Source organism: Protopterus annectens, chromosome 5.part0 (genome assembly GCF_019279795.1).
Source record: "Protopterus annectens isolate FY-2018-M chromosome 5.part0, PAN1.0, whole genome shotgun sequence".
Lineage (NCBI taxonomy): Eukaryota > Metazoa > Chordata > Ceratodontiformes > Protopteridae > Protopterus > Protopterus annectens.
This window is the reverse complement of record NC_056735.1, coordinates 1,587,954,821-1,587,975,876: the sequence shown is the minus strand read 5'-3', so window position 1 is coordinate 1,587,975,876 and position 21,056 is coordinate 1,587,954,821. Positions and strand designations below refer to the sequence as shown.

At 40.5% G+C, this 21,056-nt stretch overlaps 1 protein-coding gene across 1 annotated transcript in view; it reads left to right on the top strand.

The window, feature by feature from the left end:
- The first annotated feature begins 17,982 nt into the window (after positions 1-17,982).
- The window catches only part of LOC122802395 (DNA topoisomerase 1-like), a 498,452-nt gene continuing 495,378 nt past the window's right edge, over positions 17,983-21,056 (top strand). The window contains exons 1-2 of the mRNA XM_044072020.1: positions 17,983-18,145; positions 18,578-18,602. Of these exons, the coding sequence (XP_043927955.1) occupies positions 18,113-18,145; positions 18,578-18,602 (58 nt within the window). The 5' untranslated portion in view covers positions 17,983-18,112. The remainder of the gene's footprint in view (positions 18,146-18,577; positions 18,603-21,056) is intronic.

Genomic DNA, 21,056 nt, shown 5'->3' with positions numbered 1-21,056 from the left:
GCTGAGGGTGAAAAGAAAGGGTCAACAGTCATTCTCTACATACAACAGATGGGGGGGGGGGCAGCAGATCACCTGCCTTCTGCCCTCAACATAACCTTTACCAACCTGTCATAAATCAGTTACTTAGAATATCTGCCTAAAAGAGACTGCTCCATTAATCCGGCCTATATTGCTGTTTACAACATTCAAATACATCTTTCATAAACTCCCTATAAATAGCACATACAAAGATTTTTGACAAAAAAAAAAAAAAAAAAAAGCAACTGAGGAAAATGAAAAACTCAAAGATGGGGAGGAAGAAGGAAAAAGAAAGCTGTTTTACTCCTGCTCGGAAAACAATTCCTCACAAAATAAGGAATCATGACCTTGCTTGAGTCAAGGCAAAGAAGATCTGGAGAGAATTAGCATTGTGGGATTGTGGACAGATACCAGGCAGCCTGATACTATCCTGCAAGTTGCCCTAACACTTGTTATATTAGACCTGGTGTTGTGGGTGCTTGTATCTTCCCTTTTCAGATCTTGCTACTATTACCTAATTCTTTGTTAAACTAAAGTCCTGTCAACAGTGTCCGAAAAGTGCCAAGAGTTCTACTAGAATACAAGCCAGATATTCTTCCCTAGTCATAATGGGAGCATTAAACCTAATTAGACTCACAAATACAGTCAGCATCTCACTGAACAAAAGCTTTAACTCCACATTTGGTGAGCCAACTACAATATCGCCAAACTTTATTCAAAAGGAAAGGCCACACTTGAGAAAAAAATAATCTGATATTAATGGAACAGCGTCTGCATACAATAAAGTGACACAGTGCGGTACTTTAAATCTCTGTTGTCCCTTTAGAGTTATTCAAGTCAGGCCCCGTGCATTACTTCTTCCCTTTTCTTCTCTTGGATCAAAATGCTTCAAGTTTATAAAATATGAACCTTCAGCTAACTGTGAAGTATGCTATGTGCTTATACCAGACATGTTGATATCATATTAACACTTCTGCACACTGGGAACATTTGTCACTTAGATAAAGCCATTTTGCTTGCCCTGCTTAAATATACAGGCTGTTTGCTAGGCAAGATTTCTTCACTAGCCCATTTCAAATGTCCTTCACAATATGACCTGGAAAACAACACTATGCTAATGTATTTCACATTTGACGTGCAAAATAGCAGCTTTCTTCCTAATATCTTAAATGTTGACCCCTAAAACAGATGTCCATTTTCTAATGTCATTAGTTTTTTTTTTTATTTGTAAAGCAGTAAATCCAGTTTTTAAGACATCTGACACCAAGGTCAGCAAGACAGAATCTCATGGCTACAACCACAGTCAGCATTTTAAGCACTTGTAGAAAATAATGAATTTTAACTTTCTGTAATCTGAAATACAAATACTTTACAATATTGTCGGTAAGTAGTTTGCTGGTTTAATGCATGGCATTTATACCTCCCTACATTTTTTTTTTTGGGGGGGGGGGGGCTCTACCTAGCACAGCAGGTTAAACTCCTCACATTTTGTTCACTGTCCTTAACAGACATTTCATTTACTACAGCCGACAAAACATGGCTTACCAAGACTTCATCTTAACAGCTTAGCATTTATTTTCCATTATTTTCCATTCTTTGCCAACCAAGGATGACTTATCTGCTCTGACAAGCATGAAAGTATGGCTTTAATCCACAGTCAGAAGATCGAACTCCTTCACTAAAGAATAAAAAAACAGAGACACTTAAATACTGGCACACTGCCTGCATTAACATGCACTTTATGAAAAATAAGATTTCTGAAACTTATGCTTGTGATTGAAACTCGCACAGTTTTGCAATTAAAAAATTCACATTTTCTGAGAGAAAGAGCAGACTGTCTACGCAAAATCAGACAGCCAACAGCCAACACATCCACTACAGTGAAATATGTCTGCTGTCTTGAAAACATTTGTGTTAATGGTACACATTTGAATGTTTTTAAATTTAGCCAAGCACCTGTTTTGAATGTCAAGGCCTATGTCTGAAGCATCTGCCTATGCCGTTTTTGAGCAAGTGTGATATTTAGATGACCTAAAACTGATCACTACACAGTACTACATTTAGCCAAATAAATTTTTGTTCTTAGGGTAAGTCTTAGTCTCTCCACTAACATTATTTCCTTTAGGTTACAAAAATATGCAGTTTGTGTTTGGCCAGGATGACAAGATATACACCCGCATACACTGGCTTAAAAGCTTTAACTGTTAATGGAAAATGCCTAGTGTACACAGAACATACATTAGTGCACTCAATTCAAATGATTTAATGAACACTTACTATATAACTTTTTTTATATAAACTATGAAACAATATGCATGGATTTAAAATAAGAATGTATTACATGACAAAATAATGCATCAGTGTTGACACATGCAGTATTGTTTTGCAAACTTCTGTATCCTGAAAACGAAAATGTGGTACATCTGGCAGTTAGCTACCCTATACACTCTTTTTCTGTTTTCAGCAATAAGTGAAGACTTTTTTATGATTTCTCTCTTCTGCTTACCAGTGCCTGATAATAAATGGACTGTTGCTATAATAACCTGTACAATACAGACATCATGCAGCTAAGCTTATTTAATTCTGTGCTTATTAAAACAGCAAAGGTACTTGCACCAGAAAAGACCTGGAACAATTAAAAAAAATATGCGGATGTATTCTGTGAATCAAGATTTAGTGTATGTTTATGAAGTCCTGGATATGGCAACAGTCTGGCACAGGACACATACACTGTACACAAACCTACAGGCAATTTAGAAGACAGGTTTACTACAAATTCGCTACCAGCTGTGGAATGAAACCAAACCCCTCCCCCCAGGAAAATACATGCATTATATGCCTACATTTTGTGTGTGTGCGTGTGTGTAAAATATTCAATCTACAAGTGTTGCGTGTGTGATACACATGTACACAAAACCTCTACATCTGCCCTAATCAACTCTTTACCTTTTATCACCCTCTTCTAAGAAAATTACTCATAAAAGACCTTCAGCCTTCCTAGAAAGCGTACTAAATGCACCCCCCCCCCACCAGTGCAGACAATCTACTCCCCTGGTTCATCTCACTGTTTAAAGCCCTCTAGGACTCCTATTCTCCACATTTATACCCTCTGCTTGACCCAAAACACAGACATGTGGAAAACTGCTCATGTCAACCCCCTTCCCCAAACAGCCTCCGCCAGAGAATAACACCCACTTCTACTACCACTATTCTCCTTGCATTTTGTAAAAAAACTTCAAAAATAATCTATAACCAACCGTCCACTACAACAGTACCATCTCCTCATTCTTACACAGCATGGATTATGGGCTGGTAGGAGCACAATGACAGCACTACAATTATTAAAGAGGAGATCATTCTCAGCATGGATAAAGGAAACCTTTCCAGAGCTCTCTTCATTGACCTTACCAAAGATTTCGATCTTATGTACCACTTCTCCCTCCTTCTCCTTTACTCTTTCCTAAAAATTGAGTTAGTTGCACGTGGTCACCTGGTTTCAAGATTTCTTAACAAATAGGCATTTCAATCTCTATTTTTTCCAGCACCCCTTACCAAAAGGAGCCCCAGGGCTCCATACTTGCTACTCTGTTGTTTTCAGTCTTTGTTAACAAATCACCCACCAGCCTCCCTAACCTATTACTCTGTATATGGAGAACATATTTATCATTTGATCCAATCCCTCACATTCAACTATTCAAACCCAGCTTCAAATCTGGCCTCCACTCCCTCAATTTTTGGCTAAACAAAAACATAATCTATTCCTAAACTTCTTCAAAACTAAAAGTATGATGCACGGAATCTCACAAAAGTTGAAAAAAAAAATAAAAACAAAACTCCTAAAAATCTCAAAAACATTGCAGATCTCAACACTACCCCAATATAAACAAGCACATATCTTAAATACCTAGATTTATGGCCAAACAGTCACTTAGCTTCCATAACCACATTGAAAAGACCTGAAAAAAATCTCTTTTTTTACTCTGGTCCTGGAAAAAATCTCTCCGGTTCTCTACTAACCAGCTAGAACTGCAGTAGGCAAAGGACTCCTCCTTGCTCAACATGAATATGAACTTCCCATCATAGTCACAGCATCACAAGAATCCTCATCCACTCTACAGGCCACTGAAAACAAAATCTCAAGTGTGAAGCATGTGTTCCTTCACTTGTGTGAATGGTTCACAGGTGATTACTAGGCTAATGGCCACAACAGTCCTTTATAATCCTAGCCATGTATTCCATTACATGGAACGACAGGATAAATTACCCAGGAACATATACTTTTGTTTGGCTGACATAGCATTTACAAGCGGCCTCTGACCAATACTGGGGGGGGGGGGATATAAGAGACTCCAGGGGTGCAAGTCCAGAGGTAAATGCTCTACTTCCCTTCCATTGGTCCAAGTTATATTTAAATAGGGTAAGGGACAAACTCCATATAGATGAGAAACCAGTTCTAAAGCAGGGCAGTCTCAAACATATCCGTCTCTCCAACATGTTGCTTATGATACAAATGAGGTTTAGGTCTTTGGATAAGGTACTGCTAATGCTGTTAAGACTTGTTGACATGCAAAAAGTCCATTAGTGCAGGATCAGATGATGTCTTATAGGACAGACCTCTCATCTTTCAGTAGTCTGCAGGAGACCAAGTATAAAGATAAGGCTTTAAGGTGGTCTGCATGTTCTATTTGGTTTGTGCCTTTTATTCTTTTTGTAAGGAATGTGTGGGAGCATTCCATTTTGTGCATATGTTTGATAAGTTACACACTGAAGACAGCACTGTACTCTACGGTCAGTCTAATGAGGGCTGAATACAGCAAGAATGTTTTTGGACCTGGATGCCATATAATTGCTAATCAGTTGAGCAATAATGAAGGATTTCCTTACAACAGTAGGCACGTGGTAGTCAGAGGATAGGTCACCTTTTACATAAATTCCCAAATTCCTAAACACTGAGTCTACTCTCAAGGATGTGTTGTCTATGTGGTAATTTCCAGAGGAAGCCAAATTTCCAAAACATACTCTCATGCATTTTTGGCATTCAGTTTTAGACCACTGTTCCGATTATTAGTTTTCAACAAACCTTCTTGAAGTTAGTGTCTTTGAACGACTCTTATAATTGTACCGTGCTTGCAGTCGCCTACAACTTGGTCAATTAGGGGCCATTAATGTTAGCAATGACTTTGAAAGGTAGATGCCAATGAGAAATGGCCTCAGCGCAGAGCCCCTGAGAGACTCCACTGGTGACCGTCCTTTTTGTTAAATAGAGTCCCCTATTGTGGCTTCCTGTGTCCAATCTGTAAGCCAGCTGGGTAGCCAATGGGTGACAAGGGTTTTACTCCTAGTTTTTTGAGTTTGTCAACAATACCCGAACAAGGAATAGTGTTGAATGCCTTGGCCAGGTCAAGATAAAAGATCGGCAAAAGGGGTTGAATAAGGAAAGATCACTGTCAAAGGAAGAAACTTCTCAAAGACCAATTCACGTTAGGTTCAAGCAAGGCACCCTTTATTACTTGCAGCAAGGAGACAAAGCATGTAGGCACAAGGTTTGTCTGAATTACTGGTGATTAGTACGTTATTCTTATACAGCTCTCTTCCTGTCACACAGAAAATGTTACTATTCTATTGCTGACGTAGTTAGACAGCTTTCTGTATGTTCTACATGAAATGTTACTAGACTTATTGCTGACTAGGTTAGATTATTTGCTAGCTTGCAAAACATTTGGAGAAAAACAACCTGGCCTTGGGCTTATTTTAGCCCATTTTAACTTTTCAATTCTTCAATTGTACTGTTCTAATACATGTGTTACATTTTGTCTAGATTCAAGGTACATTTCTAGCTTTGGTACAAGTAATGCTGACTATGGTTTATACTTTCAAGCATCTATTGTTTTCTTTATCAAAGCTTCTAGCAGCTGCATACTTTCTCATAGCATAAGCAGAAATTAATATCTCTTAAGTTTCATGACATTAGCAGAAATTAAATGTATTAACCCTTTTAAACCTCGATGCATATTACTATTACACATTTTTCTAACAATCACAAACTGCAAGATGTGTGTGTATGTGTGCATATATAAAAACACAAACGCACACACAAAGCAATTGCATTGACTGTGTACACTTTGTGTGTTTTATTCTCATCAAATGAAAGAGGAAATGTGTAAATAATATCACAGAGTAATACATTTTACGTCACTGCTATCAGACACATTGTGCAAAGTGTTACAACACACACACACACACACACACACCAGCTCGTCACAGCTGCTGCAGTTTCTTACTTTAATTGTGATTATTATTTTTCATTGTTGGCTTACCACGGCTTTTTAGAGCTGTGGTTAGTGACACCGAGTTATTTCTATAATTATTTATTTCTTTAATTTTTTCCCCCCACTTGGTACCACGTTTTTTTTTTTTAAGATACGAGATTAGTAAGAGAAACGAAAATGTAAACTCCAGTATAGGAATTCAGTCTCTAGGCACATATCCTGTGCCAGAACATGCACTCTTCTTTTTATCAGGTTTTCTCTGTACATTAAATCTAACATTTGAGCAGTGACTATCTAGTGGGACTGCTGATTCTACAAGCCCATTTTCTAAGTACTAATGACAATCCTTTCCCCACAGTATGCTATTTTGCCTAAAACAATAAAAAGTCACCATCTTAGTTGGCTTGCTTTAGCATTCCACAAAAGGTCATACAACCAAAATTTGCACATTTAACAACACCACTACTACTATGCTTGTAATAAAGAGTTATGATTGGATCTCCAGTCAGAATCATGTTACGTGCTTGAGACATGGATACCAATAAATTTATTTCAACAGCAAAACTCACGAAGAAGTCTTGGCATCCTTGTCAAGAATACATAACATTAGGTTAGGACTGGAGATCCGATCATAATTCTTTATAGTCTGTAGAGATGTTTCTACTCCATGTACTACTAGTGACAGAAAGAAAAAAAAAAAAAGAAAATAGAAGTGCAAAGTATTTTGCTGGCTTTTAAATCTAGCAAAGCACTTAGCAAGTGACGTCAAACAGCAAGCTACATCAGGAAAAGATCTTGAAACAAAATTGGGGACAGGTTGTGAGAACAGACAGTGGGCAAAAACAAAAGCGGTTTTAACTTCTGCCTCTCTCATTTTCTAACCAGCACTATCATTGCTTAGTGCGATATCAGATCTTAAACGGCAACAGAGGAGGAGGGTGCTTAACAATCGTTAAGAACTTCACTAGTGCAAGACCCAATCTTAACTAGCCTGTCTTTTGACAATGTTGTTGATGTTTATAGGTTGGTACTAGGCTATACAAGCCTAGCCATAACAATTCCCTGGACATTTCTTCCCACAATATTTACTTCTCTGGACCCCTGTCTAGCAGAGCGACTAACAGAATTTCCTATCTCCCATCTAATCATCAAGGTTCCTTTTGAAGAGGGCCAATGAGGTGCTCTGCTTGACATGTATGGGCAGTCTATTCCAGAGTATAGGGAGTCTCTGGGTCAGGAACCTATCCCTCCAGCATGTTTTGTTCATTATGATGACAAGGTTTAGATCCCTGGAGCGTGTGGCTCTGAGGGATTGGGATTTCTTTAAGTGGAGCATGTCCAACAGGTCAGGGTTTGACATGGCCTTGTATGTTAAGCAGAGATCGCCTCTGAGTAGACGATATGCCACAGAGTATAGCTGGAGTTTTTTTTCGATGGTTAGCATATGGCATCTGCTTTAGGCCTGTGATTCTTAGTGAGGTATTTCTGTGGCCTTTCCAGCTGTTGCAGATGTCTTGTGAGGTACACACCAAATGGGGCATTATACTCTATAATGGGTCTAATGAGGGATGAGTACAGTGGGACAATGACCTCCTTTTTTTCTGGATGAAAAGCCCTTAGTGATGAGGTGTGCCACATAGAAGGATTTCCTGACTGTTGTGGCAATGTGGCTATCGAAAGGGAGACCACTGTCCACCTGTGTCTCCAAGTCTCTCAACACAATTTTGATGTTTAGTGTACTGCCATCTATGTGGTAATTGTTGAGAGGTTGGCATAATAGCTAAGGTGTTTACCTTACAGACACAAGCTCCAGGGTTTGATTCTCACATGGGGAAATTGGCTAGACTTCAAATGACCCACAAGGGCAGTTAGCCTAGTACTAATCTATGAATCTATAGTCGATTCCCTGTGATTCTTGTAAGTGAATCAGTGATGCGGACAAATACTTTGGGGTTGGGAGGGTGGCCTAATGGTTAAGGTGTTTGCCTTACAAACACAAGGTGCATGGTTTGAATCTCACAAGGGATAATTGGCTAGGCTTAAAATGGCTCACAAGGGCAGTTAGCCTAGTACCAACCCATGGGTACATGTTTTTTTCCAAAGGGGATAAACTACACATTTCTTGGCATTAAGCTTGAGCCCATGGCTCTGACACTAGGCATCTGTTTTGGTAAGGCCCTTTTGTATAATATCCACATCATTTGGGGATTCAGTAATGACTCCCAGTTTGCAGTCATCTGCGAACTTTGTTAGCCAGAGTCCCTTAGTGTTGGCCTGTACTTCAGAGAAGTAGATGCCAAACAAGAGCGGTCCCAGGACTGAACCCTGAGGTACTCCACTTGTCACCTGTCTGGAGCTGGATTTGGAGTCGGCTACTTTTACTTGGTTCTATTTGGGATGGCACGATTCATGAACGAGTGGATGTGCTCGTACAGTGCCTTAGTGTAGGATTCTGCAGTCGAACTTTCAGATCCAGTCTGCATGGGGGTCATGAAGTTTGTCGCTTCTGACTTCATAGTTTCATAGGTTTATACTAGGCTATCTGCCCTAAAGCATTTATAAGCCTAGCCCAAAGTTTTGTGGCTTACGTCACCCCTTATATGAAAAAATACTGCGCCCATTAGTTTGTTGTGCCTCTGTCCAGCAGTGACACAGATGATTCCCGGGGTAAACCTATGATCTCCCATCCACAGGTCAAGATTTCTCTTGAACAGAGCCAGCGAGGTGCTCTGCCTCACATGGACTGGGATTTTATTCCACAGCATAGGGAGTCTCTGAGTGATAAATATAACCCTCCAGCACGTCCTATTTATATCCGTGCTAAGGTTTAAGTCGCTTGCTCTAGTGGTTTTGGTGGATTTGGATTTTTTGAGGTGGAGCATGTCCATTAATTCCGGGTTGGACATGGCCTTGTATGTCAGGCACATGTCACCTCTGAGCAGACGGTATGCGACTGAATAGAGCTGGAGTTTCTTCAGTCTGGCAGCATATGACAGATTTTGGAGTCCCTTTATCCTTTTAGTGAGGAACTTTTGGGGTCTCTCCAATTGCTGCAGATGTCGGGTGAGATACATCCCGAATGGGGCATTGTACTCGATCATTGGTCTGATAAGTGAAGAGCACAGGGAAACAATGACCTCACTAGATCTGGATGCGAATCCCTTCATGATCAGGTGGGCAATGTAGAAGGTCTTTCTAACCACTTTAGCAACGTGAGTGTCAAAAGAAATGCCACTGTCAACCTGGGTCCCCAGGTCCCTTCTGTGCCTAGTGGATTGCCACCTATATGGTAGCTTGGGGTTACCTTGTTTTTCCCGAAGGGTATGACTATACATTTTTTTGGTTTTTAACTTCAGGCCATGGCTCTGGCACCAGCTATCTGTTTCCGTGAGTCCCTTCTGAAGGATATCTGTGCCCGATGCACTTTCCACTATGGCGCCCAGTTTGCAGTCGTCTGCAAACTTTGTCAGCCAAAGTCCTCCCATGTTGGCCTGTACTTCTGAGAAGTAGATGCCGAACAATAGGGGGCCAAGGACTGAGCCCTGTGGGACACCACTTGTGACCGGCTTGGAGTCTGACATAGCGCCAGCAACTCTAACCCTGTGGGTTCTGTCCTTAAGCCAGTTTGCAACCCATCTTGTGACATATGGGTTTACATTTAAGCTGGTAAGTTTTTCTACAATACCCGAGTGGGGTATTGTGTCGAAAGCCTTTGCAAGGTCAAGGTAGGCTGTATGGACTGCCTTTCCCTCATCAATGGCCTTGGTGACTGTTTCGAAGAAGTCGACCAAGTTCAAAAGGCATGATCTGCCCTTGAAGACAAACCGGGTCGGGTCCAATGTCTGCAAGTCCCCTATATCTTTGTTTATGAGCTCCATTATGATCCTCTCCATAGCTTTGCAGACTAGACTTGTTAAGCTTATGGGGCGGTAATTACCAGGGTCCGTAGAGGCACCGCCTTTGTGGAGTGGGACCACAATTGCCGTACACCACTCCTTGGGCACGTATCCTGTGGTAAGGCTGAGATTAAACAGCTGCCTTATGTGCGGGTTTAATTCCTCATTTAGCTCGTGTAGCACACAGCCGGGGACACCATCCGATCCCATTGATGCTGTGTTTTTAGCTTTAGAGACAGCAGCTTTCACCTGTGCATTTGAGATGTCTGGGAGGCTACACTCTGGGATAGTTATCTCTCCTTTAGGGGAGAGGGGGTGAAGTTTGCACTGAACCTGTCTGCCAGTATGTTGGCAATGTCTGTGGGTTCAGTGACTTTTGTATCATTTTGGACTAATTCTGAGCATATCTGTGAGTTTCCACCCAGGTTCCTAACATAGCTGAAAAAGGCCTTATGATTGTCCTTTGAATCCATGGCAATTTTTCTCTCAAAATTGGCCTTAGTTGATTTTATGAGTGCTCGTATTTTTTTACTAATAATGATCAGGGGTGACTTCCCTTTTATGGATTTTGTTCTATCATGTAATAGCTTTCTCCTCTTATTGTAAAGTTTTAGTGGCTGGGGTCCACCAGACTGGACGTTTGCCCTTTGTGGAAAGAGTCTTGGTTTTATTTGGGATTGCCTGATCCATGCAGTCCTGGAGGTGTTCATAGAAGGCATTTGTACGGGCTTCCGCAGCTTGGGTTGTGGTTTCCACTGGCTCAGGGGCCTTGAAGGATACCACACCAGTCTTGAGTAGTGTGAAGTTTGCTTTAGAGAAGTTCTTCACTGTGGTCTTTTTTGTTTGGGGTGGGGGCAGGATGTGGATTTCCAGTGAGATCAGTTTATGATCAGATCTCACCAATGAGGGATATACTTCCGGTGTGGAGCATTTTGTCCCCATGTTTGCGATAATGAGATCTAGTATATTTTCTCCTCTCGTGGGAACAGTAACTAGCTGTTCCATGGCATTTGAATTTATGAACTCCAGGAACCGTTGGGCTAGAAAGTTAGGGCTTGAGTAATGTTCCCAGTCTATATTCGGGTAGTTGAAGTCACCCAATATGATGGTGTTTGGAGATACATTTATACCCTCCAGTGTCTTCAGGAAGGCTGTGTGGGGTTCCTGAGTTTGAGAGGGTGGCCTGTAGCATGCTACAATTTGTAGAGCAGTTTTGCCTATGGTTAGTTGCACCTGGATGGTTTCCGAAGCTTTGTGCGTTGCCATCAACCTGGAGGTGTGGGTATCCTTTATGAATATGGATACACCCCTCCTTTTGTGGTGTGGTCCAGGTTTTGGGGCCGGAACGCATGATAGGAGGTAAAACCTAATAGTGCCGGGGTGCTCTCAGGAGCCTTGAACCAGGTTTCAGTTACAGCACAGACATCGATGTTCTCCATACTGAGAAGGGCCTCGAGTGCGTGCATTTTAAGATTTAGACTTCTGGCATTGAGCAGCATTACCCTCAGTTTCTTCCCATTTTTGTTTTCTAGGGTGGTAGGTTTAGAATTTGAGCCTTGCCTAAAAAAGGCACTATGGGGGTGGCAAGAGCCTTAGCCAATATCCGAATCCCAGGGTGACAGGTGCAAGCCGTCCCTCATGGCAGCGTGGCTTGTCAAGCATGTCATCCCAGGCAGACAGACACTGGATCCCCTTTGAATGACACCAGACATTAAGCCAATTGTTAAAGCTGATCATCTTGTCTCTATATTGTGGCATCATTCTTGGTGAAGGAAGGATACTGCTCAGGGTCAGGGTCATACCTGCCTGGGCTACATAATCAGAGAGCTCCTCTATGTCTCTTTTCATGTAGTCCAGGGAGGTACGTCTCAGGTCTTTCACACCAGCATGGACAATGACTATTATATTTGTATATTGTTATATTTGTACTTGCCGTGGAGTGACCCGAGTGCTTGTGTTATGTGGCAGATTCTAGTGCCCGATAGGCAGCTTACTGTGACCCTCTCCTTGTTCAGTCTGGTGAGTGGGACGTCAGTGTGTCTGACTATGGAGTCACCTATGACAAGTATGTTTGGTGTTGTATTTGGCCTTAAGGGCTGTGACTGCTTTGCACACTGATTTTGTGGTTTATGTGTTGCTTGTGGGGTGTCTTGAGGTAGCAGTTGTTTGGGTGTCTGCTTTGGAGGCCTCTGCTGTTTAGGTAAATTTTTACTCAGAGCCTTCGAGTATGTCTTTGTGTGTTTATGTGTTTGATTCAGTGGTGTGGTAGCATTATGTGAGGCTGGTTTTGTGGTGTGTGTAGTTGCCTTCTCCTCCTGTCTGGTCTTGCCAGTCCTGAGTTGAGAGAGCTCAGCCTCCAGTTTGGCTAAATAGCTGCATCTCTCACAAGTATTTGTGTTATGTGGGAGGAGGAGAGGGTTGTCTGTGTACATGAGGCAATTGTAACATTGCCTCAATATTCCCAGATTCACCAACTGGGCAGGAGAGGACGCCAGCACCTGGCCCTTCGACATGCTAGAAAAATTAAGAAGTTAGGTATGAGACTGAATAAGAGAGGACTTAGTAAGGAAGTAGGTACTCCTGGGGGGGGGGGGGGGTTCGCAAGTGAGGGACTTTGTATAATATAGAAGTGACAAGTGCGGAGCTTTTTTTTTTTTTTTTGAGAAAAAAAAAAAAACTTTTAGGAACAAGGGCTGCACTTTTTAGTCAAGGGATATACTGTTTAGGTTACTAGTAGAGCAGTTCTAAGGGAAAAAATGAAGAACAGACTTTATGGAGCCAGAAAAAGTTTAACCTTGTTAAACTGGCGCTGCCCGATGCTGCTCTAGTGGCAACTCCGCGCTAAAGCGTGCTTTATAGCAGGGGGCTGGAAAAGGCAGGAAATGACCCAAAATGGCCACTGAACTACAAGTTACTGTCTTAAACCACTCCTCTGAGGACAAACAGGCAGCTCAGTACTCCCCACTCCCACTGGTGAGTAAAGAAACTTCCCCCTGACCAAACAAAGAAAATGGAGAAGTACAGAAACCAAGACAAAGCCCAGGGATCAGCAAAATCTGATCACTGGAACAAACTAGCCAGGAAAGTTAGGAGAAAAAGAATATTTTTTTTTGTTTTTTTTTTTTCAAGTTTTTTTCACAGACAGAACAGAAAACACAATAAATGCTTTGCTTTTCGATTAAATGCTATCAAAAGCTAGTACACTTGAGTGTATTAGCCTGTAGTTTAACTTTTAAGCAAACTTAAACTAAGAAGTGCAACCAACAATTAAAGCTTATAAAAACAGGAAAAACAGGTAATATCACTATAAAATGGACAGAAACAGTCGTCGAATAACACAAATGGTCGAAAAATGCAAGAAAAAAATACTTAAAATCTGGAAAGTTGCTTTTTCTGTCCTCTGCTGCTCTAGGAACTCTGCTGGATACCACGAGGAGCTGTGCTGAGTTCTCTACAGCCAGAAAAGCCTGCCAAAGCGTGCTTTATAGCAGGAGGCTGGAAAAGGCAGGAAATGACCCAAAATGGCCACTGAACTACAAGTTACCGTCTTAAACCACTCCTCTGAGGAAAAACAGGCAGCTCAGTACTCCCCACTCCCACTGGTGAGTAAAGAAACTTTATGAAGTTGGCTTTGGAGAAGTTTTTTAAGAAGGTTTCCTTACTGGGGGGTGGGGGTGGGATGCGGATGTCAAGGGTGATTTGCTTATGGTCAGACCTGACCAATGAGGGGGTGACCACTTGTGTGGAGCATCTATCTTCTGTGTTGGTAATGACCAGGTCTAGGATATTGGAGCCCCTGGTGAGACAATGGATTAGCTGATCCAGGGCGTTGGAATTTATGAATTCCAAGAACCGTTGGGAAAAGGAGTTGGTACCCGAGTAGTTTTCCCAGTTAATGGCAGGGTAGTTGAAATCACCCAGTGTTAGGGTGTTTGGTTGTATCAACGTTTTCCAGTATGTTTAGAAAAGTGTTGCGAGAATCTTGGGCATGGTTGTTTTTCTTTTGGCTTTTCCCGGTTAGGGGTCACCCCAGCAGAACTCCGGTCCGCTAATGATTGGCAGTCGATTTTTACAGTGCCAGCCCAAAGCCCAACCTTCAACAAAGGCACGCCCATTCACGCATGTCTTTCCAACGCCACTCGACCGCGGGGAGGACATGCAGACTCCACACAGAAGGCGCTCCAGCCGAGAATCAAACAGGAGAAACTCTTGCTGTGAGGCGACAAAGCTACCACTGCACCATCTTTTGACAATAATGGGCCATATTCATAGTGCTCCATATACCAAAAACTGTTAATGTCAACCAAATAACTAAAAGCATGCCCATGGAATGTGAACCAATGGAATGTGATAATGCTGAGGTTCTAGAAGTGTACAACCTGTTTTCTGTCACTGTACTTTGATTCTTTCAGAAACATTCAGTAGATGTATAGCACAAGAACAAAATAGTATTTCTAATGATGTGGTTTTAATAGTACCATTAATACTTTCAAAAACCCAATAACCTAAATATGGTGCTGCAAAATCTTCTCACTCTCTCATACATCTCCCCAGGTGTGAAATAAACAGTCCCTTTCTGTGAAGCTCAATGTGGAAGAAAAAAACCTGAACTTATGAAATGATCCGTCACTTTTCAATCCTCAAAAACTGGAGTCACTCTTCCGTTACAGTATAACAAGCCTTTTCTTGTACAACGGGTACGCCAGGACATCACAATAATCTGCTACCCTCCGACAGAGCTCTTCCCTTAGGCCAAGACTTTGTGCCAGGTCTACAGCATTCTCACTGGCTTGGGATGAAAATGTGCACAGTGCACAAAACAATCTTCTGAAGAACTACATCACATAACAAACAGAACTAAAACATTGCAGTATAATAAAGTACAAACTGAAAAAAGGTAGTGTGCATACATGACATATTGATCAAAAATAAAGTTTACTACCGAAGTTCATTCTGTCATAATAAATGCAAAAACATCCTCATACCCCTTGACCTTAAGCTACTCTTCATTTGTTCTAATTTTCTAACATTTCCAAAAAGAAAACACCGTTATCTGAACTCACAAAAATTTCCCTTTTCAACAGCTCTCTCTTCGTTACTTCAATGAATCTTGCAGCTTCTCTACCATTCTTCTCACACAACCACTGGCAACCAAATTGTCATTAGCTTATTTTTTTTTTTTTAAATACCATACCACCTTCTCTACTTGGCCTTTATACAAAAAAAAAAAAAAAAAAAAAAAAAAAAAGCCATAATACTGTAAGATCACCACCATTCCACATTTATTTAATCTTATTACGCATAGTGCCCAGGTCCCCCTTCCAATCTCCAACTCCAGACATGCTAACCATACAAATTATTACAAAACACAGAAAAAAAAAAAATCAGTCTTTTTGCAAGGGGGCCCCCTCTCACACACACACACACACACACACACACACACACACACACACACACACACACAATACACATGGAGTATTCTGATAGTATACATAAATGTGGAAGGTGAGGGCAAGTCCACAGTCACAAAATTATGGGAAACAGAACCCCCTGATAAGGGCAATGAAACAAAGGGAAAATTGATCAGAGAGGAACAGAGGAGCTATAACTATATTATACCAATATACAGGAAAGCCTTGTTTGAATAGTATTAAACTGAAAATATGTCAAAAGATAAGATTTCGGTGGAATCTGGTACAGGTTACTCAAGACCTTAGAGAGACTTTATTATCATTAGGCCTTAATCACAAAATGACAAATGCACCATGTACTTAACACACATCAGAGAAGTGTCACTTTACTGTAACCTTTTTCCTTTCTGAAATTCTGAGATTAGTCTTCCAACATCAGTTTGCCTGGCTTACAAAACAGACAGGAATGTAATGTGTTCAGCTAAGCCAACCAGCACACTGGTGGGGTGACCCAATTTTTGTAAGAAGCAGGTTCAATATGTTGTACTCATTGCTGAAAGGTTGATAAGGATGGTTGGGATCAAGCATTTCATCTTCTGCACCCACACCTCACAATCTTCACGGACAGCTTTTAAATTCTGACACTAGTTTCCACTTCCAAATCCCTTGGGACCTTGTTTGACACTTTCCCTAAACAACAGGATTCTAAAGCACACCTCCCAACTTCAGCTCAGTTCTGGTGCTTTCTACCCTGACTTAATTACAGAGTAGACAGATGGAGGAATCATCACAAAATCCTTTAATGTTATTATTTAAGCAAACATACTTATTACTGAGGAGACTAGTTTTGGGTACTACTAAAGAATCACCTGCTATCACATAGCCTCAAACCTGTCATAGCTAATCATTCATCTCCTATACTACCAATTACTGTGGTTATTTGGATATCTAACTTACAGCTGTATACCATTATGAATATATTAGAACATTTTCCTGTATTTTTACAGGAATGACCAAGAAGATATTTATAACCATTTCATTCTGTCTTACTATTATGGTGTTTATGTTAGGTTGGCACCTAGTCATTACTTAATAATCTTAAACTAAATTTATACTAGCATTACATGTCATTATTAGTATCGTGTTTATGTTAGGTTGGCACCTAGCAAGTCATTTATTGATACTCCTCCTAAAACTGTATTTATACTAGTATTACCTGGCTTATACACGTGTTATAAGAAAAAAAAAATCACTTGTTTACCTTAATTTCCGTTGTGGAAGCTTTTCTCATGTAGCCAAGGCAAAAGGGCTCAGCCCAGCAAGCGTCCTCGGGTTAAGAAAAGCTAAAGAATGCATACGTGAAAAGGGAATACTGCTCAGTGTACTTGTTTTAATTTATTTCACAACTACATTTTATTATTTGATAACAAGTAGCACAGCTTTTCACACACTGTGTCCCTTTGTTTTCCTTTAAAAGTAGCTCCAAATTATGACAGGTTCGCAAAATGGACATTTTATCGCAGTATACTAGGATCGTATTCAGCAAGAGCTGAAAGTAAACGAATATTTTTTTAAGTACGCCATCCAACAGTGCTGAGGAAATCACAGTATATGAAAAAATAAGCAATATGTCAATTCTTCCAGGCAATCCCTTGGCAGGAATTAGTACATAAATAAAAACTCATCAGTTGTGATTTAGAAAACACGCAGACTAGTTTAAAGAACGCAACATTTTAAGTTTAAGAATTCCAAAAAAATCAGGTAAGAATCGTGTCCTCTCCACACATTCCTAATTAGGTCCGCTAGGAAGTCGATCGTACTTCTTCCTTTCAAAACAGAAGTTTGCACTCACCGGTCTTATAAACATTGAACACATATGCCGCTGCAAGACACCCAGTACTGTTGTCAGCTCCAATCCAAGACTTGTATGCAACCACTGCATATTCGCATACATAACGCACATATATTAATTTTATTTTCAAGAAAAAGGGAGAAAAAACTTGCAGATCATCATACTCTCCAGAGGATACATATGCCTACATTTAACATCTTTAACGTTATCCTCATATTTGACTTCTTGTCTTAAGAGCAACCCCGCTGAATCCTTAGTAGGAAACGCTTTATTAGTTTAAGTGATTAAGAATGACGTTGAAGGACATATAGAGCAACACCAAAGTACAAGCGAACACAGAAAGCAACCCCTGAGGAAAAAAAAAAACAACTTGATTACGACAACAGCTTCCCTTTGCCGGCTGTTTGTTGCCACATGGTCTCCCAGCTAAAGAAATTGTCTATTTCACAATGAAGGCGTGACATAACATGCAAATGAACCATTTAAAACAGTACGCCTGCGCAGTGTGCAAAAATCTGGACTTAGTCTGTGACACAATTGCGTTTTCCACCATTCTGAGTCTACTAGCCCAGGCAGCGGGTTTCTGTCAATATTTCTCTAAATTTCTCTTATTTTAAATTTACGTGAAATCCTAATCATTTCAATTAAGGGACATCACCATAAAAAATGAGTGGGGACCATTTTCTTAATGATGCAAAGGTAACAGAATTTGGGTCTCCTAACCGAGAGTAATTCTGACATTAGTATTTATTAGAGTATTTTAGGGGAATGTGAAATACAATTTTTATTTAACAGTATACTGGGCTTGATCACAACATGTTTGTTACTTGCAGCTATGTCTGTTGTGCGTTTAAGACTTTTTGAAGCTCTGACTGGCATGTTGTAAGCATGTATGAAAGATGTTGAAAGTTCGTTTGGTATAAAGCTTAAACTGTTTACAAAATACCGATGTAGTTATTTTTCGAACGAGAGTGGCAGTTGCGTTCCCGGCATTATTTTTGATAGAATGTCTTTAGTTTTTCAATCACATTTAGTTGTTAAAACTTAAGTTGAAACCGTGTGTAATTGTGGTAACATTTTACCTTTTGCTGTTTTGACTACGTTTTTAATATGCTGTCCTTTGTTTTTCAGATTGAGCCAGAGTCACGAGTTAACGGTGAGTGTTTTGAAGTGCCTATAAATGTGGGTTTTGGGGGCTACATGGGGACACAGGAGCCTGAGGTAAGCAGCTGTCTGTCTCCGCTGCTCTAAGAAGAGCAGATATGGCGTCCCAGAGACTAAGTCCCGTCTCGTTGCTTATAAGCCTCTATTGTTCAAAAGGGGGTCAAAAAAGAAGGGGTTCCCGGCACTTTAGGTCATTGGAAACTCCGGATCTGGGCAGTTCGGAAGACAAAGTTTTGAAAACCGGGATCGTGGGCTTGTTTAGAGCTAGGGCGATGGCTGGATGGAGGCCCAAAGTTAGTATTTTAGAGCTGGGGACTTAGTCTCTGCGCCATTTTCTTTTCTTCCTCTATCTCGCTTAGCAGCAGTGGAGTGTTGCATTGATATGGCTGCATGGTGGCACTCTTACAAGCCTGAAGGTAAAGGGAAGGCCCGCTAGAAAGGCGAAGAAGTGAAGTAAGTGGCTGGGACTATACCAGAGCTTACAGTTGAATTAATACCGAAACGGTTTACAATACTTGCAATGTAATAACTTGCATATATTGCTATTTATAGCGCATATGTATGAGATGTAATAGCACATTACTGCTGAGGGGGAAAGTATTGTTCAAATGAAATCTAGAACGTTATGCATTATTGTGACGTCACGACCTAAGCGTTACAGTTCTTCCGGGGGGTGCAATATTGTCTTGTAAGATTGTACAGTTAAGCTTGTGACATCAGCACCGCTGTTGTCAGTACATAATAAACTTGTTTTTTTCTTTTTAGCAAGTGTGACCTTTTGTTGTACATTTTGTAATTTTTATTTTACTGTGCAGCTTTTTGGCTAATTGTTTTGAGTATGGAACGAATGTTGTCTTTTTTTTTTCCTGCTGCATTTTTGTCGTTTTGACAACTTTCTGCAGATCATTTGATAAAGTAAGGTCGCTTTAAATACATTGTACACTTCATTTATGTGCTGTTTTGTGATTTTTTTTTTGACAGCACTGTGAGTAAAGGCAATTTGAGTTTATTTTTAATGCTGTGGTTTGTTTTTTTGACAGTGTTATGAAGGGCATCTGTTTAGGGTTTTCTGCATCTCAAGTATTAAGATTTGTAGACGGGACTATAATTTTAATTTATTTTAAATCTTGCGTTGCAGTTCCCCTACATATGTGTGTCTGGGACTGTGCATTGGTTATACGCTACACTGTTTCAAATCTTCTTATTAATGGGGTTAATAAGTTAAAATACATGTAAATAGTTATCTATGTGCAGTCCACGATGATCATCCTAGTTAATTATGCAGTGATTGTTTATACTAGGAAATACCTGGGTGCACAATAGCAAGTGCCTCCCCCAATGTCACATGGGCCAATTATATACTGTCAGACTTATTTTTTTAGTTCTCATTTTTAAACAAATGAGATGTAAAAAGGTAGACGGTAATGTCCAAGGGGCTTTTAGCCTCCAAAAGGGTTGTAAAGCACTTAACTGTGTACAGCGGGGGTTGCAGTTCCCCTCCCCCGCCAAGTGTATGTGGCATTTTTCAGTATTATTGTTTGTAATACCTGACATTAGTGTGTTCAACTCTTTTATAGTTTTAACCTTGAGCTGTTAATGCTGGAGAAAACAGTGCAGAATTTGAATAGCTGTTAAAAAATGTGCAGAGCTTAAGTGACCACGCCATTGGGATGTCACGTAAGTTAGCTCCACCCACACCTGTGCAAAGTATGATGGTGTGTCCTAATAAACAGTTGCCATTTTTTGGAACTTTTCTCTCCAGGCCTCTGCTTAAAGTTTTTTTGTTTGTTAGTTGTGCTAGATGTGACTTCGAAACATCTTGTACAGTTTTGTTTCTGCATTGTTCAAGATTAAGTGACATGCGTGTGCAAGGTTGCTATGCTTACTGTATTGCTTGAATGGCACTTGGATGTTAGCAGTGTAGCTGTCAGAATGCCACAGTAGCGCAGTAGTTATGGTTTCAACCAAACTCCTTGCTTTTGTCTGCACTGTGTGACTGTATATGTTCAATTTAGAATCTGTTTTTGTTATAGCGATTTTCTGTTTGGATAATTCTCGTTAAGAGGGTATAATTTGTGTAAAAGAGCTGTCTGAGATTGGGTGCTAAATGGGGCAGATGCATTTGGCTGTTTGTGCTTTGGAAGTTGGAGACGTGTTGTCTAGTCCTGTTTCACAGAATGGATTGTGCTGCATTACTGACTTGGGTTTGAAACTGTTAACGAAATGTAAGGATGAGTAACACTTTTTGGCACTTTTCTCCCCTTTGGGTTGGAGCAGCCCTTTGAGGTACTTGGATGGGAATTTGTGTGGAATGGTGGAACATGTGGTGTTTGTGGAAGTATGACTTCAGCTTGGGTGGAACCACTTACTAAGAAGGTTTGAGGTCACTATGCTGTTTTTGTTTCTTTAACTGCTATAGTTTTGTAACATTTCATGTCGAGTACAA